Below are 17,320 nucleotides of genomic sequence, written 5' to 3'. Positions count from 1 at the left end.
TTAGAAGCCTTCCAGAGCCAAGGGAGTCAGGCAAATCAGACCAATCAAGAACCAATGGCCAATCAAGAACCAGTTGAGATGGGTAAAAGAAAGCAAAAGGACTCCTCTTTTGTCAGTTGAGAGGTGCATGAGAAGGAAGAAAAGAGCCAAAGTGCTGTGAGTGAGAAGAGTTTGGGTGAGATCTGGGAGCTGCAAGATAAGAGTGTGTTGGAGGAACAGGTACCAGAGGAAAGGTACCGGGAGGAATTGTTGGGGAAGTGGCCCAGGGAAGTAGTTGCCAAACAGGGAGTATGCCATCCATTGCCGCTGCCTTAGGTCCCTGGGCCGGAACCCAGAGTAGTGGGCAGGCTCAGGATAGGGAGACCAAGACTATAGAGGGGTTTCACCTGCATATTATGGACTAGCCTGTGACATGGTTTAGTAGGCTGTGAACGCTGCCTCTAGTAAAAAGAGGTCGTGTGGTGGGACAGTGAGCCTTTGTGGCTGAACACTAACCACCAGAAGCGCAGGACCCACAGATACAGCCAGATCTTTGCCACACTATGTTACTTGTTAATATTCATCCTTTGAAATGTGACCTAGTTTCTACTTTTTGTAGAATTTTTTTGATCCTTCATGATTTCCTTTTTAAGCTAGAGCAGTCTCTTATCATACTTCCCATTTTTTCTACACAGTGGAATAGTTTGTTCTTGCACCCTAAATAATGTCTCTTTGAAAAACTGTCAACTGTCTTCAATTGTTTTTCCTTAGTCCCACATCCCATGGGACTTTACCTACCAACTCCCTGAATTTGTTCAAGTCTGCTTTTTTGAAATCCATTGTCCTTACTTTGCTGTTCTCCCTCCTACCATTTTTTACAATCATGAACTCCCATCATTTCAAGATCACTTTAACTCAAGCTGGTTTCCACTTTCAAATTCGAAACCAGTTCTTCCTATTTGCTAAAATCAAATCTAGAACAGCCTCCCCTCTGTAACTTTCCCCAATACAGTCCAAGAACTTTTTGGATAACTTATGCCCTGCTGTCTTACTTTCCCAACAGATGTCTGGATAGTTGAAGTCCCCAATCACCACCAAATCCTGTGCTTTCGATGATTTTATTAGTTGTTAAAAAAAAGCCTCATCCACCTCTTCTACCTGGCTAGGTGATTTGCAGTAGCCCCCCTAAAATGATATCACCTTAATTTTTTTACCCCTTTTATCTTTACCCAGATATTCTCAACAAATCTGTCTCCTATGTCCAGCTCAACCTCACTCCAAGCATAAGCATTTGTAATACATAAAGAAACACTTCCTCCCTTTTATTCCCTGGCTATCTTTTCTCTGGTCTTGATAATAAAATCTTGCGCCAATAGGATACATCCAGAATACTGCTAAAAGTATATTCATAGCCTATTACTTTGATCACATCCGCTCTTTGCATCCCTCCGCAGTCTCCATTTTCTTTTATCATCAGAGAACTGTTTTCACTTTCAAGCTACTTCATGGCTCTTCACCCTACTATTATCTATTATTCTGCATTAAAAGGCCAACACACAGCGCTGGCTTTGCCAGCCTCCATTGCCCCCTTATCACATTTTCTAACACACGGCTACATGCCTTCTTCTATGCTACACCTCACACTTCAATGAGTTTCCCTTAAACATGCACAAGACTAACTTATTTTTCTCCTTCAAATTCTATTTTGCCAAGTCACCCACAAAAAACTTGACAATTAGTCTTCTAGTTCACTGAACCCAAAATGCACCATTCTGATCAATATCATCTCACTACTCAATCCATCTTATCTACCCAATATCTCTTGAATTAGAATAAGGTTATAAGCTCTTAGGGTATGTCTACACTACCCCGCTAGTTCGAACTAGCGGGGGTAATGTAGTCATCCGCAATTGCAAATGAAGCCCGGGATTTGAATTTCCCGGGCTTCATTTGCATGAAGCCGGCCGGCGCCATTTTTAAATGCCGGCTAGTTCGAACCCCGTGCCGCGTGGCTACACGCAGCACGGAGTAGCTAGTTCAGATTAGGCTTCCTAATCCGAACTAGCTGTACTCCTCATTCCACTAGCTACTCCGTGCTGTGTGTAGCCACGCGGCACGGGGTTCGAACTAGCCGGCATTTAAAAATGGCGCCGGCCGGCTTCATGCAAATGAAGCCCGGGAAATTCAAATCCTGGGCTTCATTTGCAATTGCGGACGACTACATTACCCCCGCTAGTTCGAACTAGCGGGGTAGTGTAGACATACCCTTAGAGACAGGGACAATCCTTTTTGTTCAATGCTTCACATAGTGATATCCTGGGCCATATACATGATAATACAATTAATAAGCAATAAATAAAATTAGATTGAAAAACATGATAAAGATTAAACTACACTTTCTTTAGCCTGTAATTTATTAGGTCCTTAGCAAGACTTTTCCAATAAAGAGATATCAGCTGTAAACATTTACAAAACAGAAAGAAAAACGTACTTGGGCATTCTTGCATCAGTGACAACCATTGCCCTGCTAAATTCCACTTTCACATCCAAAGGCTGTAAGATATGGTGTGATGAATATTTTAGCTTACGAGCCTCCTTCCAATTTTCTTCTAGAGAAAGGAAAACAGTTGTATTTATTTTATAGCACAACAGATTTTTCCAAGTTGAATACAATGACAAAGCGTGTTTTGGAGTTGGGAAAGGTGAAGATGCCAAAATCACAAGTGAAATTCTATGGTCTATATATTATGCACCAGACCAGGCTAAGTGATCTTGAGACCTTTAGGCCTCAAATGTCTATGTATTTTTAAGAATGCAAAAAAGAAGTGTATATTTACACTTGAAACTGAAGTCTATCTATATTAGGTTGGCTTACCTCTACCACAGTAATTACTGCAGAAGTGCATGTCCACACTACCCAGCCTAAGCTGGTGTTATGTCCTCACCATGAGTGCCTCCACCAACCTAAAAAGGGCAGGTTGGGGAGCCTGGTTGCTCAGCTGTGTTGGCTAGGGATGTAAAATCCCCTTTTAATGGTTAAATGCGTGGAAGCCACCGTGATCAGGCTAGATGCTCCCAGCCCTGAGGGGGGCTGCTGCTGAGGCCGTGGCTCCCATTCTGTCCCTTCCCCCCCCCCCCGGGGTGCAGGCTGCCAGTCACCATTAAGGGTGATGTTACTGGGCAATCGTTTATCCAGTTACCCATTAACATCTCTAGTGTTGGCAGCTTCCTCTCAGGAGCCTGACTGCCTCTCAGGATGCTGTTCCCCCTCCCCCTGCAACATCCTCTGGCTTCCCGTTCCCCACCAAAAGTGGAGTTTGGGAGTTGCTCAGAGCTTCTTACAACTGGGGGAGCAGTGTTTAGGCCCCCTAGCTTTTTGAGCTGTCCCCTCTCATCCAGGGAGAGGTAAGGGGCTTACTGGGCTTCTCACCCAGCTGGATTCAAAGCTGCCCCCCCCACTTCTGACCCCATGAATCAAAGCCACCCAGGCTTCAGCTCCCAGATGAGATGGAATTATGACGTCTGCGTATTTCAGTATTTACGGCCGTAAAAGGAAGGCTGTAGTGCAGACAGGGATGTAATCAGGGCTGGCTCTAGGCACCAGCAAAACAAGCAGGTGCTTGGGGTGGCACATTGCCAGGGGCAGCATTCCGGCCTAAGGAGGAGCAGGCAAGGAGCCCTGTGGAAGCCGCCCCGAGCTGGAGCCCCGCGCCAGGCTGCTCAGAGCCTGCGCCTGGCCCCAGGGTGCTGGGAGGGCAGGGCGGGGCACTGGGAAGGCGGGGTGGGGCGCCTGGCCCCTGTGCAGGGCAGCTGCAGCTGGTGATGCTGAAGACAGCGGGGCAGGCCTCAGCTATGGTGGCTGCTCCAGGCAGCCAGCTCACTGGAGCGGAGTTCAGGGGCTCGGCGGGCACTGGGGCTCAGCCACGGCGGGGCTCCATCCCGCAAGCGGGGAGCCCCCCGGAGGCCGCCTCGAGCTAGGAACCTCGGACCCAGCTACTTGGAGCCTGAAGGGCAACCCCGAGGCGCGGCTCCTGCTTGGGTGCTTCCTGGAGGGTGGCTGCAGGTGGTGAGGCTGAGCCTGGGGACAGCCTCTTCACCTTCGTGAGTGCCCCTCCTCCCCCTGGCCGGCCACCTCCCTCCCGTGTGCCCTTCCCGCAACTTCCCCTCCCCCAAAACTCCCCTGCCTGTGAATCCCCCCTTGCCCGACTGTCCCCCCCACCAGCCCTCTTCATAAGAGTTGGACAGCTTATGTGTTGGTGCTGGAGTCTGAGTGATTATATAAGGCTTCTAATAATAAAATCCCTTTGCAGAGTGAGGAGTGGGATCGGGAATCCAGCACTAGGTGATGTGAACAGCTGCATGCTTTGGAAGTCTTTACCTGACTTTCTGTGGATAAACCTGCCCTCCTCACGTGGTGAGTTCCTGGTGATCTCCTAGGAGATGAAAATGCCCCAGGGTTTGGGCTCCCCCTGAAGCGCGCACCCCACCCCCCAGGAAGCCACACAAGCTGCATTTGCACGCGCACCCTCCCCGGACAAAAAGGGGGGGGGGATTTTTTGCTTGAGGCGGCAAAAAACCTAGAGCCAGCCCTGGACGTAATTGCCTTATGGCAACCTGCGTCACACAGATGAGCACCAAGATTGCAAAGCTTGGCTGATAGGCTTACTTAAGGGCTAGGGAAATTCACTGTGTATAAATGTGTGGGCCTCAATTTGCAGTTTTAAAAGTATCTATCCTAAAGACGATCATGCCCCAGCATGTGCTAATCTGCGGAAGTGAAGAACAAAATTTAGTGTAAACTCAATGATTGGTTAAAAATTGGCACATCGGTTAGCAAATTTTTTTGTTCAGTTGGCAGAACAAAAAGCAATTTATTTTGTGAATACTTACGATGTTTGCAGTAAAGTAGCTGTATACTGCTGAGTTGAATATCAAAGCTATCATAAGCTTTTGACATGATATCTTCAATGGTGGTTTGACCTACTTTGAGTTCTGACACATCAGAACGACTTTTACTCGTCATCTTAAAAATAAATCACAAAAAATAAAACAATTAAAATCAATTTAAAAGGCCTTCAAAGCACTGGTTACATAAATATTCAACATCTAGCATGATTAGATGTCAAATATCAAATAATTAAAAAAACAACAACACAGGATCCTTAGGACTAATATACCAGATCAGACCAGTAATTTATTTAATGGAAAATCCTGTCTCCAGTAGAAGCCAGAATTAAATACTTTGCAAGAAGCCCCATAATGAACTACTATGAAATAAACTGCTCATAGGAGAAATTGGTTCTTAAACTCCTATTAGTTATTGAGTGACTTCTATCCAGGCGCATGAGGAATCATATTCCTTATAGTAACAATAACAAAATAAGCTGTAATAGTTTACCATGCAACAGTCTAATCTTTTTTATCCTGCCAATTTAAACTCTCACTTTCTAATGTAATTTGTAGCAGAATTACATACTTTCCAATATACATGGAAATGTATTTCCTTTTAATCAGTTTTAAATTTCTTGCACTTCAATCTTATAAGCCATCACACTGGTCTTCTATTATGAAAAACGGTAAACATAAAAGTGTCTAAATGTCCTCAGTACCATTCTGTATATTCATGCTATCCCCTTTACTCATCTACTAATTTAGACAAGTCCTCGTCTTTTTAATCCCATAAAAAAATTCTCCCAGGCTTCTAGTCATCATCTACCTTCAGAAACTTATATTTGTAAGATATGTTTCTGAGATGAGTTAAACAATCTTTAAAAAAAAATGCAATTATGAAGTTCCATCCTAGATCAGTGGTTTTCAAATGTTTTGTTCCACAGCCCACCCTGCTCAACACAGACTTTTCCATGGACCACCAGCCAAACACCCATGACAAAAGGAATGCAAGACGGGTTTGGGGTGCACCGTCTGGCTGGGAGGTAAGGCACAGGAGTGGGCTGAGGGTGAGGGTTCTGAGTGAAAGGTGAGGTGCAGAAGGGGGCTGAGGGTGGGTGTTGAAGATGAAGGTGACCGGTGAGGGAGGGAGAAGTGTACAGGAGTGGACTGGGGATCTCCATGGAAAGAGGTATTTGAGGGGGATGAGAGTACAGCATCTGGGCATGAGGGGAAGGGGGATACTTACTTGGCTCCATGCCTCCGGCTGCTCTCAGACACTGCCATCCACTGGCCATAATTCTAGTCAATGAGAGCAACAAGGAAAGCCTCCAAGTGAGTGGTTTCCTGTGCTGCTGTTCTCCTAGAGATAGAGGGAACAGCAGCGCACGGAGCTGCTTCCTTCCCCTGCAAGCCAGATCTAGCCCACGAGGCACAACCCCTCCACACACAGAGCCTTGGCAGCTGGGGAAGGCATGAGCCCTTTAAATAGAAGCAGATGAAAGGGCTCTGGTTCCCAGGCAATGCACTAGCAGTTAAAAGGGTTTGCCCACTGTTAGCACATTCCCTGGGAGCCACGCACAAGCCCTTTTAACTGCTTCTATTTAAAAGGACTCAGGCCTTCCCTGTTGTTAGCAGGCAACAGCCTCAGGGAAAGCATAAGCCCTTTAAACAGAAGCAGTTGAAAGGGCTCGCATGCCCCTGGCTCCCAGGCAATGAACTAGCAGTGAGGCCAGGAGCAGCAAGCCCTTTCAATATCAGGAACTGAAAGGGCTTGCAGCTCGCATGTCTGGCTAAAGTGATGCCCGGGAGCCGCAGGGGAAGTGCAAGCTCTTTAAACTCCTGCTTTTTAAAAGCTCCACCCCTGCCATTCGAGACCCCACCCTGTTCAGGGCGGCCTGTGACCATTTCAAAAATGTTTTGAATTGGTCCACACTCAAAAATTATTGCCCACCCCCTGCTCTAATAATAGGAGACAAAAGACAGAACTAGGGAGAGAAATCACATCAGTATCCTCCTTTTCTACTAATACAAGAAGTATGGGGAATAAGCAAGAAGAACTGATAATGCTAATAAATAAACTCAACTATGACATGGTTGGTGTCACAGACGTTTGGTGGGATAATAGACACGACTGGAATACTGGTATACAAAGATAGAGCTTGTTCAGGAAGGACAGGAAGAGAAAAAAGGAGAAGGTGTTGCCTTATATATTTAAAATGTATACACTTGAACTGAGGTTGAGATGGAAATAGGAGACACTTTTTGAGACTGAGTAAGAATAAAAGGGGTTAAAAAAAAAGAGGGTGATCTCATTTTAAGGGCTCTACTACAGACCACCTACCCCGGAAGAAGAGGTGGATGAGGCTTTTTTTGAACAACAAAATCATGCAAAGCACAGGGATTATAGGGAATTTCAACTCTACAGATTATCTGTTGAGAAAAGAAAATAGCATGGCACAGATTATCCAAGTTCTTGGAATGTATAAGAAACAATGGTTTTTTTTCCCCAGAAGGTGGAGAAAGCTACTGGGGGGAGGCTGTTCTAGATTTGATTTTAACAAATAGGGAGGAATTGGTTGAGAATTTGAAAGCGAATGGGAGCATGGGTGAAAGTGATCATGAAACGGTAAGAGTTCATGATTCTAAGGAATGGGTAGGAGGGAGAACAGCAAAATAAAGGCAATGGATTTCAAGAAGGCAGACCTTAGCAAACTTGGAGTTGGTGGGTAAGATCCCATGGGAAGCAAGTTTAAGAGGAAAAACAATTGAACACAGCCGTTTTTAACAAAACATTATCAAGGGTACAAGAGCAAACTTTTCCACTGCATTAGAAAGATAGGAAAATATGGCAAGAGACCACCATAGCTTACCCAGATGATGTTGAGTGATTTCAAAATAAAAAATTAGTTCCACAAAACGTGGAAACTAAGTCAAATTACAAAGGATGAATATAAACAAGTAACAGATGTATGTAGGGGCAAAATTAGAAATGCCAAGGCACAAAACAAGATCAAAGTAGCTAGGGACATAAAGGGGGATAAAAAATATTCTACAAATATAACAGAATCAAGAGAAAGACCAAAGACTCAACAAAGAGGGAAAAACAATACAGGTTGAACCTCCCTGCTCAGGTACCCTCAGGGCCTCATTGGTCCTAAACCAGGGAATTTGCCAGACCAGCGGAGGCCACTGCCAGCCCCTCCACTCCTGGCCACCAAGGCTCTCCTGCTCTGGTCTCCAGGTCACTGTGGCTCCCCTGCTCTGGCCACCAGCCCTCGGAACCCCACAGCTCTCCTGCTCTGACCACGACGGCTCCCATGCTCCAGCCCACAGGGCGCAATGCAATGTTCCCTTTAACGTTTTTCATCCAGGTACAAAATAAATTTTTACATGCACCAAGGCATGTGTGAACTGTGCAACTCTGCTAATCAGCTGGGCAGCACTTGAATCTCTTCTGAGTGGCCACACAAGCGCACAGCCTCCAGAGCTCCCCTGCTCAGACCACTGGGAGATTCTTTCCTGGTCTGGCAACAATCCTGGTCCCAGCTTGCTGGCTATTCCCTGTGAATGCTCCAGACCCAGAGTACCCAGAGGGTCAGCAACCGAAGCTGGACCATGGATATTGCCAGACTGGGGAAATCCTGATTACAGAGATTCAACCTCTAACAGAAAATGTGGAAATGTGAAAGGTGGCTAATGACTTTTGTTACCGTTTTCACCAAGAAGGTTGGTGGTGAAGGGATGCCTACCATAGTGAATGCCAGTGAAAATGGGATAGGTTCAAAAGCTAAACTAAGAACAGAACAAGTTAAATATTATTTAGACAAGTTAGAGGTCTTCAGGGCACAAGGACATCCTAGAATACTCAAGGAGCATACTGAGGAGATATCTGAACCATTAGCTATTATCTTTGAACTCATGGAAGCTGGAAGAGATTCCAGAAGACTGGAAAAGGGCAAAGACAGTGTCCATCTATAAATAAGGGATAAATAAGGACAAACCAAGCAATTACAGACCAGTCAGTTTAACTTCTGTACCGGAAAAGATAATGGAGCAAATAATTAAGGAATCCATTCACAAGCATCTAGAAAACAATAAGGTGATAAGAAACAGCACAAATTTGTAAAAAACACGTCACATCAAATCAACCTGGTAGCCTTGTGGGGAAGGGAAAAGCAGATGATGTGGCATAACTCAACTTTGGGAAGGCATCTGATATGCCTCTCTCACGACCTTCCCACTAACAATCTAGGGAAATACAACCTAGATGGAGCTGCTGTATGGTGGGAGCACAACAGAGAGAGTGGTTCACAGTCATGGCAGAAAGGCATAATGAGTGGGTTCCACAGGGATCAGTTTTGGGATTGATTGTTCGATGTCTTCATCAACAATATAGATAATGTCATTGAGAGTACACTTGTAAAGTTTGTGGATGATATCAAACTGGGAGGGGTTGAAACTGCTTTGTAGGATAGGATTATAATTCAAAATTATCTAGACAAAAGGGAGACATGGTCTGAAGTAAATAAGATGAAATTCAACAAGGATAAATGATAAGCACTCCACTTAGGAACAATCAATTTCACTCATGTAAAATGGGAAATGACTGTCTAGCAAGGAGTATTGCAGAAAGAGATCAAGAGGTCAGAGTGGACTACAAAATAAATATGAGTAAAACATGTGACACTGTTGCAAAAAAAGCAAATATTATTTTGGGATGTATTAATAACAGCGTTGTAAAGCAAGATACGAGAAGTAATTCTTCCGCTCTACTCTGCACTGATTAGGCCTCAATTGGAGTAATGTGTGCAGTTCTTGGCTCCATATTTCATGAAAGAAGGTCCAGAAATGATTATAAGGTCCAGAAAACATGATGTATGAGGGAAGATTAAAAGAACTGGATTTATTTAGTCTGAAAAAGAGAAGACTGAGAGGAAACTGGATAAACAGCAATAGCAAACATTCTCACAATGGGAAATGTCAAGCAAATCTAATATGCAGATAGACAGAGATCAATTTCTAACATATAAAGAAAGGAAACATGCGAGTTTAAATTTTGTTAGCTCAATCAGAGGTCTATCAAGTTGGTGGAAGCCATAATATTTTTTGTGTTTTGTAGGGTGTCAAATACTTTAATAGAATATTATATACATTTAATTTATCTTTGCTTGCTTTTTTCCTTACACTTCAGTTTAAATAATCTATACATCTATAAATTTAGATGATAAAAACTCTGAAGTACAATACTCAAATGATCACTCTGTTCAATTCATATCATTTTAGTGAATAATGAACAAAGAAAATAGCATTGACAAGGAGAGGGAGGAAAAGGACAAACAATATTGGGAGGTCAATATTGTCTAACTGCATTACCAACACTTCCATTGCTTCCTGGGATCTCAGAAGACACTGAGGGTTAAATTGGAGCTAAACAACAGCATTGAACCCAGAGAGGCAGGACTGGTGGCTGTAAACAAACTTTACTGGACTGAGGGAAAGTTGGTCACACCCATGAAGAGTGGACATCTGGCTCAATTATGCTGATCACGGATGTTGTTGGACAAGAGAGTGCCATACTACAGAGGTTCAATCTGTTGAATCTTAGTCACATGTGTCAAAGTAAAGAGATTCGGTTTCTTTGTATTGCAATACTGCACTAGAGATGCCAGGATTAAAAATTGTTAACACTTTTCATCTATTACTTTTAGGGACATTCAAAGATTCATAAAGGAAATGGTCTCATTTTTGTCATCTATGCTAGTAACTCTGAAGTGGATTAGAGAAGTGTTCAAAAGAGAAGAAATCCAGCCTTGACTCAAAAGCAGTTTAAAATGAATGAGGAACATTTAAATTAACCAGTTACATGCAACAGAATTTAGGTTAATTTATTAGAACAAACAGAAACCAAATTATCACAAACAATAAATCATTTAATGAGTGGAAATTGTACCTGTAGGTTACCAAGATCCAGAAGAAGTAAACTGGACTTAGACTCATAAAATCCATTTTGGGGAACAAGGATGTATGATGCCATTAAATTAATTTTTAGATCAAGAACTTTCTGTGTTTCAATAATATATAATAATCCTAGGAAAATAATCACATTGAGACAGTTAAGGAGCCAACATTAAACCATATCTTTAAACAGATTTAAAATAAATTATGGTGATGATTTATGAACAGGAGGATGAATTTAATTACAATAAAAAGACCAAAAATACACAGCTTAAATTGTTCAACCACATCAAACTTGCCAACAGTCCCAAATGTTTGGTAATTTGGTTTATTCTGATAGTCTCAATTCTCTTTATCTGTTCCACTTTCAGAAACATTTCATAATTAACGTAGTTCAGTGTTCCAAGTATCCATGAATAATAATCAATCATGCCAGCCCTAATGAACATAGCATAAACCGTGACAAATAAGATATTCTCTAAGAAATCACATAACCATGTTCATGAGGACTGTGTGACAGTCTAAGCTTAATACACTGGAACTGAGTTATAACAAAAAAAATCATGTGACAATGAGATCTGCTTTTAATTAAAGTTTAGTATCAGAGGGGTAGCCGTGTTAGTCTGAATCTGCAAAAGCGACGAGGAGTCCTGTGGCACCTTATAGACTAACTGAAGTGTAGGAGCATAAGCTTTCGTGGGCAAAGACCCACATGCATCTGACGAAGTGGGTCTTTGCCCACGAAAGCTTATGCTCCTACACTTCAGTTAGTCTATAAGGTGCCACAGGACTCCTCGTCGCTTTTAATTAAAGTTTAAATCTTCAATGTATTTTCTCTATTTCCCATCTATTTTTACCATGTCTTAGTCTGATAATTTCTGAGTCATTGCTCAGAAAAAACAATTTTATTGAATCATTTTTACAAAAGACTCCATTACCTGGGAAAGTCAGTCAACTACTGCTAGCCCCAAGAATTCAGCAAATTGAGACAAAAAAAGTAAAGAAACAAATCATATTGTTTTTAAAATAACAAGACTTGTAATATACACACACTACCTTATGAGTTTTTGAAATGTAAGCCTCAGCTACTAATTTAGCTATGATCATTAATCAATCTGGTTAAGCAAGAAAGTGAAGGTTGAAAACAAGAAATGAAAAAGAGGAAGTAGACAGCCATCAATAAACATCAAGAGGCATTAAGTGGAGAAAATTGATAACGGAAGCTGAAGACAACAAGAAAAATTCCATGCTGACAGAGCTGGAGGACAAGGAAAAGAATCTTTTTTTTTAAACATATATTAGGGACAAAAGAATTCCTAACAATGGCATGGGTCCATTACTAAATGGAGATGGTAAAAATGTTAATTTAGAAGAGGAAAAAGCATTTACTAAAATCTTCTATATTTGTAAAGAAGCAGGATGAAATAGGATTAGAATGATGAAGTCCTTTGCAATCCCTAAATAACTAAGGAGGATGTTAAACAGCTTCTACTAAGTATAGGTTGGGACCTCTCTGGTCTGACACCTTCTGGACCTCCGTGGCCCCAGATGAGAGAATTTGCCGGACCAGGGGAGGCCTCTGCCAGCAACCCTCTTAGCCTGCCGCCTCTCCCTGCTGCTGGTTCCTTCAGCCACACTGCCAGGCAGGCGACAGCTGCCCTGGCCCTGCTGCCAGAAAGGCTGGCACAGTCCCAACTCCGCTGCAGAGCTAGTCCCACTCCTGGGCAGCAGATGGCTGAGCAGCCCTGGTCCCAGACAGGTTATTGTGGCAGCACAAGCCCTGCTGCTGGACGAGCACTCAGCCCTAACTGGGCTGCCGGCCTGCCCCAGCTGGGTTGCTGCAGCCCTGGACAGGCTTTCCCTGCTGGGCTTGCTGTGGCCAGCCTTTCTGCCACCCGGACAGCTGTGGCCCCAGCTCTGCTGCTGTTCCGGCACATATGGGCTGCTTTTGTAGCAAAAGATGGGCTGACAATGGGATTTGAAACAGCAGTAAAAAAGCCAAGAAACCACAAATACGATCCAAAATATATGGAATATGGATTCACATGGACTTGCTTTCAGGAAAAATCATGGCCACAGCACATGTGTGTGGTAAAGTTCTGGTAAAAGAGAGCTTAAAATAGATTAAAATACGGTGGCACTTGCAGACAAGGCACAGTTCTCTTCAAATAGAACTGCTTTTTTCCCTTCAATGAAAACTTGGAAAGTTAAAGGGCCAGAAAAACAGTACTGGGAATGGTAGCTACAGCAAATGAGAAAGCCCCCAAGGCATCATTTGATGTGGATAGCTAAAACTGGGAAATAGCACAGTATTGGTGAAACTTGTTCTGCCATGTGCCAAGACAGTACTTTCAAATTATGGCAGAGCAAGGTAGAGCAACTGATTCAACTCCAATCCTTAATTACACTATTTCCAGGTGCATTGCCACTACGGCAAATGTGACTGAATGATTACCAAAATTTAGTGAAGTCCTCTCTTTTCTCATTCAACCTGTTGAAATGACAGATGTGGTGGGTACTGTCAGATGCTGACATGTTAAATTTCAGAATGACAAAAAACTAAGAGGAATTTCTGTTCTGAAGGCTATTATCATAGCAAACTACAGGGAACTGGCTCTTCACACTTATGGATGCTTTTGATTCACATTTGGGCTTGGAATGGAAGCACTGCGTAGGAATCTGCAGTGATAGCACTCGTGCAATGACTTAAAGAAACAGGGGACTCGTAACGAGTGAAGTCTGCTGCACCACAAGCAGTTTGGACTCTCCGTATTATATACATACAAGCTCTAGTTGAAAAAAAATTCCATCTGCTCAAACAAGTTCTTATTAAAGCTGTTCACACAATTAACTTAAACAAGAATCGTTAAGGAAGTGTATATCTGTTTGGAGTATTGTTTTATGAGATGGCTGAAAAGTTTGCAGATACAAGAGGCTCGCTCTGATAGCTTACCTGATGGACATTTTTGAATGCTTAAATGTGTTAAATACCTCACTTAAAATGTGACACACTTCATCTTTTCTCTCACTGAGAAAATTGAAAGCTGGATCAAAAAACTCTTTGTGGTAGACTTGTGTGAACCATGGCAGTTTTTAAGCTTTTTTCCCCCCACTAGATGACTTTTTGGATGAAAATGCCTTGCTAAAGCACTACTTATAAACCTTTATTATCAGCCATGAAAAGCTTGAAGCTACAGTTTCTGACTATTCCTCTGAAAAGTATCAGGAAACAGAGGCACAGATTAGAAATCCCTTAAATGGAAATGTGACTTAAGGATGTTAAACTGCGGTTAATTTACTAGTCGGGTAGTAAATTTACTAGTAAATTGCGGTTAATTTACTAGTTGACAGGCACTTCCACATTCCTCCTTCGAAATATACAAGAGCCCCCTGGGCTCTTGAACATTTCAAATTAGGAATGTGGAACACAGTGTGCAGCCCAAGGCCAGCGGGATGTCCCGCTGACTCCGGGCTACATGTGGGTGTGCCAGCTTTGAAATGTAAACTCCTGTGCATTTCAAAGCAGAAGCACACTCATGGAGCCCAGGGTCAGTGGGGGGCTCCCCAGCTGACTGCAGGTTCTGCGTGGCATTTTCACAGAACCCAGGGTCAGCTGGGGACTCTCCCAGGCTCCAGGTGGCACTGCCCCTTTGAAACACCGAGACGGCGTTTCAAAGGGACAGCGCCTCACAGCTCAGCTGGGCTCAGCTGCACGGTGCTGCCCTTTGAAGTCTCCTCCCACCTTTGCTGGGATGAGAAGGAGTAGTTGAAAAGCACTATCAACTACTAGATTACCCCCTCCTCTGTCCCTTTAATCACTTAATTAATTGCTACTTCACATCCCTAACTAGATATAAAGATTATCTTGTGAATTAAAACATTTAGTGGCTGCATTTCATAGATACAACCTTGTAATGTTTTTATTTAAAATACTAACAATTCTGAGTAACTATATGACCTCAGTGCCCTCTGTAATTTTTCTTGTCAGAAGGGAGTTACAGTACAATGGACTTTGCAAGCTGATGTATTATACTATCAAATGTTCACCACATACGATGGAAACTAACAGAAGTATTTTCTCATGTTCAAATGCCCCGTAAGTCTCCATCTGGTTACTCACAGAACTGATGTTCAGCCTTTTCTTTGGTCTGCTTTGGAAAATGAAAGTATTATCCATGTTATACTTACAGAATTTAACACTATCATAGCATCAGGCTCCAGCAAGTGCCTCAGACTTTGCAATATGCAAAAGATAATCCTATAAGGATGAAGTCTGCTTCAATGTCATACAAGGTTTTTATTGTCCCCTGTAACAACTCTTCAGCACACAGTCCTTCAACTAACTATTCTTTCCTAACACAACTGTTTCCAAACAAAAAATTTTTATGTATTAAATTATATAACGTTACATAACTTTTAAACATACCTAAAAGTGCCAGAAACCAGTGATTAACAGTATTACCCATATTATATGGACATTTTGCTCTATTTAAATTTCATCTTTTGTGATGTGTTTATTGAACTCATTAAACTATCTACGTATTTACATGGCCCCATTACCACAATATCCGAGTACATATAAGAAAACATTTCCTATTTGTGTCTCTCTGCAATTAGTACATTAGTCAATAGTTGATATATTTACAATATATATACAAATTCAGCTAAAAAAAGTGTTCAAAATTTATCAGAAACTGCATCACTGAAAGCATCTATCAACATTCACCTGTTGATGTCTTCTCACGAAATTCTTCAAGCTTCAACAAAGTTGCTGAGGTCAGTTGCTCTAAATGTACATCTTTCGGAGGCCTGAAGAAATCCACTAAACAATTCACAGTTCTCTGTTAAAACAAAGATATAATAAACATAAAACAATATATATGCTTACCGTATATACTCGAGTATAAGCCGAGTTTTTCAGCACAGTTTTTGTGCTGAAAAATGACCCCCCTCGGCTTATACTCGAGTCAGCCTCCTGCTCGCGGGCGGGCTCAGCGCGTCTCTGCCGCCAGCCGGGTCTAGATGCGTGAGCCCGGAGCTCCGGCCCCCCAGCCCCTGCCCCTGCCCTCCTGGCCCTTCCGGCCCCTGCCCTCTTGACCCTCTCAGCCCCCCTGTCCCCTCGCTCCCCGGCCGCCCCTTCACCTACCGCTTCCCCGCTCAGACCCTTCCGACGGGCTGCCGGGGCCGCGGGGCGGGGCGCGGCCCCCCGGCGGGGCGCTGTCAGGCAGCGGGCAGGGCTGGGCGGGCAGGTACGCAGCGCCCCTCCCCTCCCCCTGCCGGATCCCTCCGCGCCCCGCTGCCCGCGCGCTCCCCCTCCCTCCCCTACCCAGCCCGGCTCGGCTCACACTGTTTGGGAGCAACCGGCCGAGGCGGCGGCTCCTGCGCAGCGAGCGAGTGCAGCAGGCCCCGGCCCCTTCGCCATGTCCCTCAAGCAGCAGCAGCAGCAGACGGCCCAGGGCGCTGGGAACAACCGCAAAGCCCCCGGCGGCAGCGGCGGCCCCGGCCTCCCGGCTACAGGGAGGCCCCATGCCAGGTGCGCATCAATGCAGCTGCCGGGCCCAGGGAGCGGCGGTAACCAGCCCGCGGCGCCGCCAGGTGGCGGGAGCTCTGCTGCGCCCAGGGCCAGCGCCACTGCCCGGGAGGCTCCGGTGGGTCCCGAACCGAGGGCGGGCGGGCAGGGAGCCTGGATCTGCCCCCGCCCCTGCGCGGAGCCTCTTTCCCTCTCTCTTCTCCCCCCCCCCCCCTCCCGCTGGCTCATTGGCCCATCGACGCCTGGCCCGGGTCTCGCACAGCCCCCCCCCCCCCCCCCCCCCCCCGCGGCTCATTGGCCCATCGATGCCCGGCTCTGGTCTCTCACAGCCCCCCCCCCCCCCCCCCCCGGCTCGTTTAGAGGGGGCTCGTTGGCAGGCGAGGGGGCCGGAACGTGGGGGCTGTGGGGGCTGAGCTGTGGCTGTGCCTGCAGAATCATATTGTTTTTGTTGACCCCCTTTTCCCCTTACAGAGCTAGGTTATTGTTTTTCTTTGAAATAAATATTCATGTAATTTTATTGGTATCTATCTTCATTTTTTACATTTACCAGTAGCTGCCTCATTTCCTACCCTAGGCTTATACTCGAGTCAATACTTTTTCCCAGTTTTTTGTGGTAAAATTAGGTGCCTCGGCTTATATTCGGGTCGACTTATACTCGAGTATATACGGTACATCATATTTTTAGCAGACTAATCCTTCATTAACTTATTTTTTACTTACAGCATCATATATTATTTCCAATGGCTGTGATTCTATTCTGAGTTTCTGATCGGCTTTCTCATCTAAAGGATTGGTTTCAAACATTATGCTCAAGAGTGATGTATTGTTTTCCGAATGGATTGTTCGAGAAGATAGTAAACAAGGTATGTATTTTGCTTGAGACATGCCTGTAACTTCAAACATGCTTATTTTTGTTTCAAATCTGTGAAGTTAAAATAGTATAGAAATGGAACATTAAATAAACAG

The 17,320-nt window shown here is 44.2% G+C and overlaps 1 protein-coding gene across 8 annotated transcripts in view; it reads right to left on the bottom strand.

The window, feature by feature from the left end:
• Nucleotides 1-17,320, bottom strand: part of VPS13A (vacuolar protein sorting 13 homolog A) — a 296,260-nt gene that overhangs the window by 196,060 nt on the left and 82,880 nt on the right. For all 8 annotated transcript variants that reach the window (XR_012904695.1, XR_012904697.1, XR_012904696.1 and 5 more), the window contains 5 exons: nt 17,075-17,276; nt 15,551-15,665; nt 10,820-10,956; nt 4,870-5,002; nt 2,471-2,588 (listed from right to left, as the gene is read on the bottom strand). Coding sequence is in view for 3 of the 8 variants with exons in the window: in XM_006122479.4 (XP_006122541.2) it covers nt 2,471-2,588; nt 4,870-5,002; nt 10,820-10,956; nt 15,551-15,665; nt 17,075-17,276 (705 nt within the window). In the remaining 5 variants the exon portion in view is untranslated. The remainder of the gene's footprint in view (nt 1-2,470; nt 2,589-4,869; nt 5,003-10,819; nt 10,957-15,550; nt 15,666-17,074; nt 17,277-17,320) is intronic.

Source organism: Pelodiscus sinensis, chromosome 6 (assembly GCF_049634645.1).
Source record: "Pelodiscus sinensis isolate JC-2024 chromosome 6, ASM4963464v1, whole genome shotgun sequence".
NCBI classification, from domain to species: domain Eukaryota; kingdom Metazoa; phylum Chordata; order Testudines; family Trionychidae; genus Pelodiscus; species Pelodiscus sinensis.
Note: the sequence above shows the minus strand (reverse complement) of the source record. Positions and strands in the feature narration are given on the sequence as shown.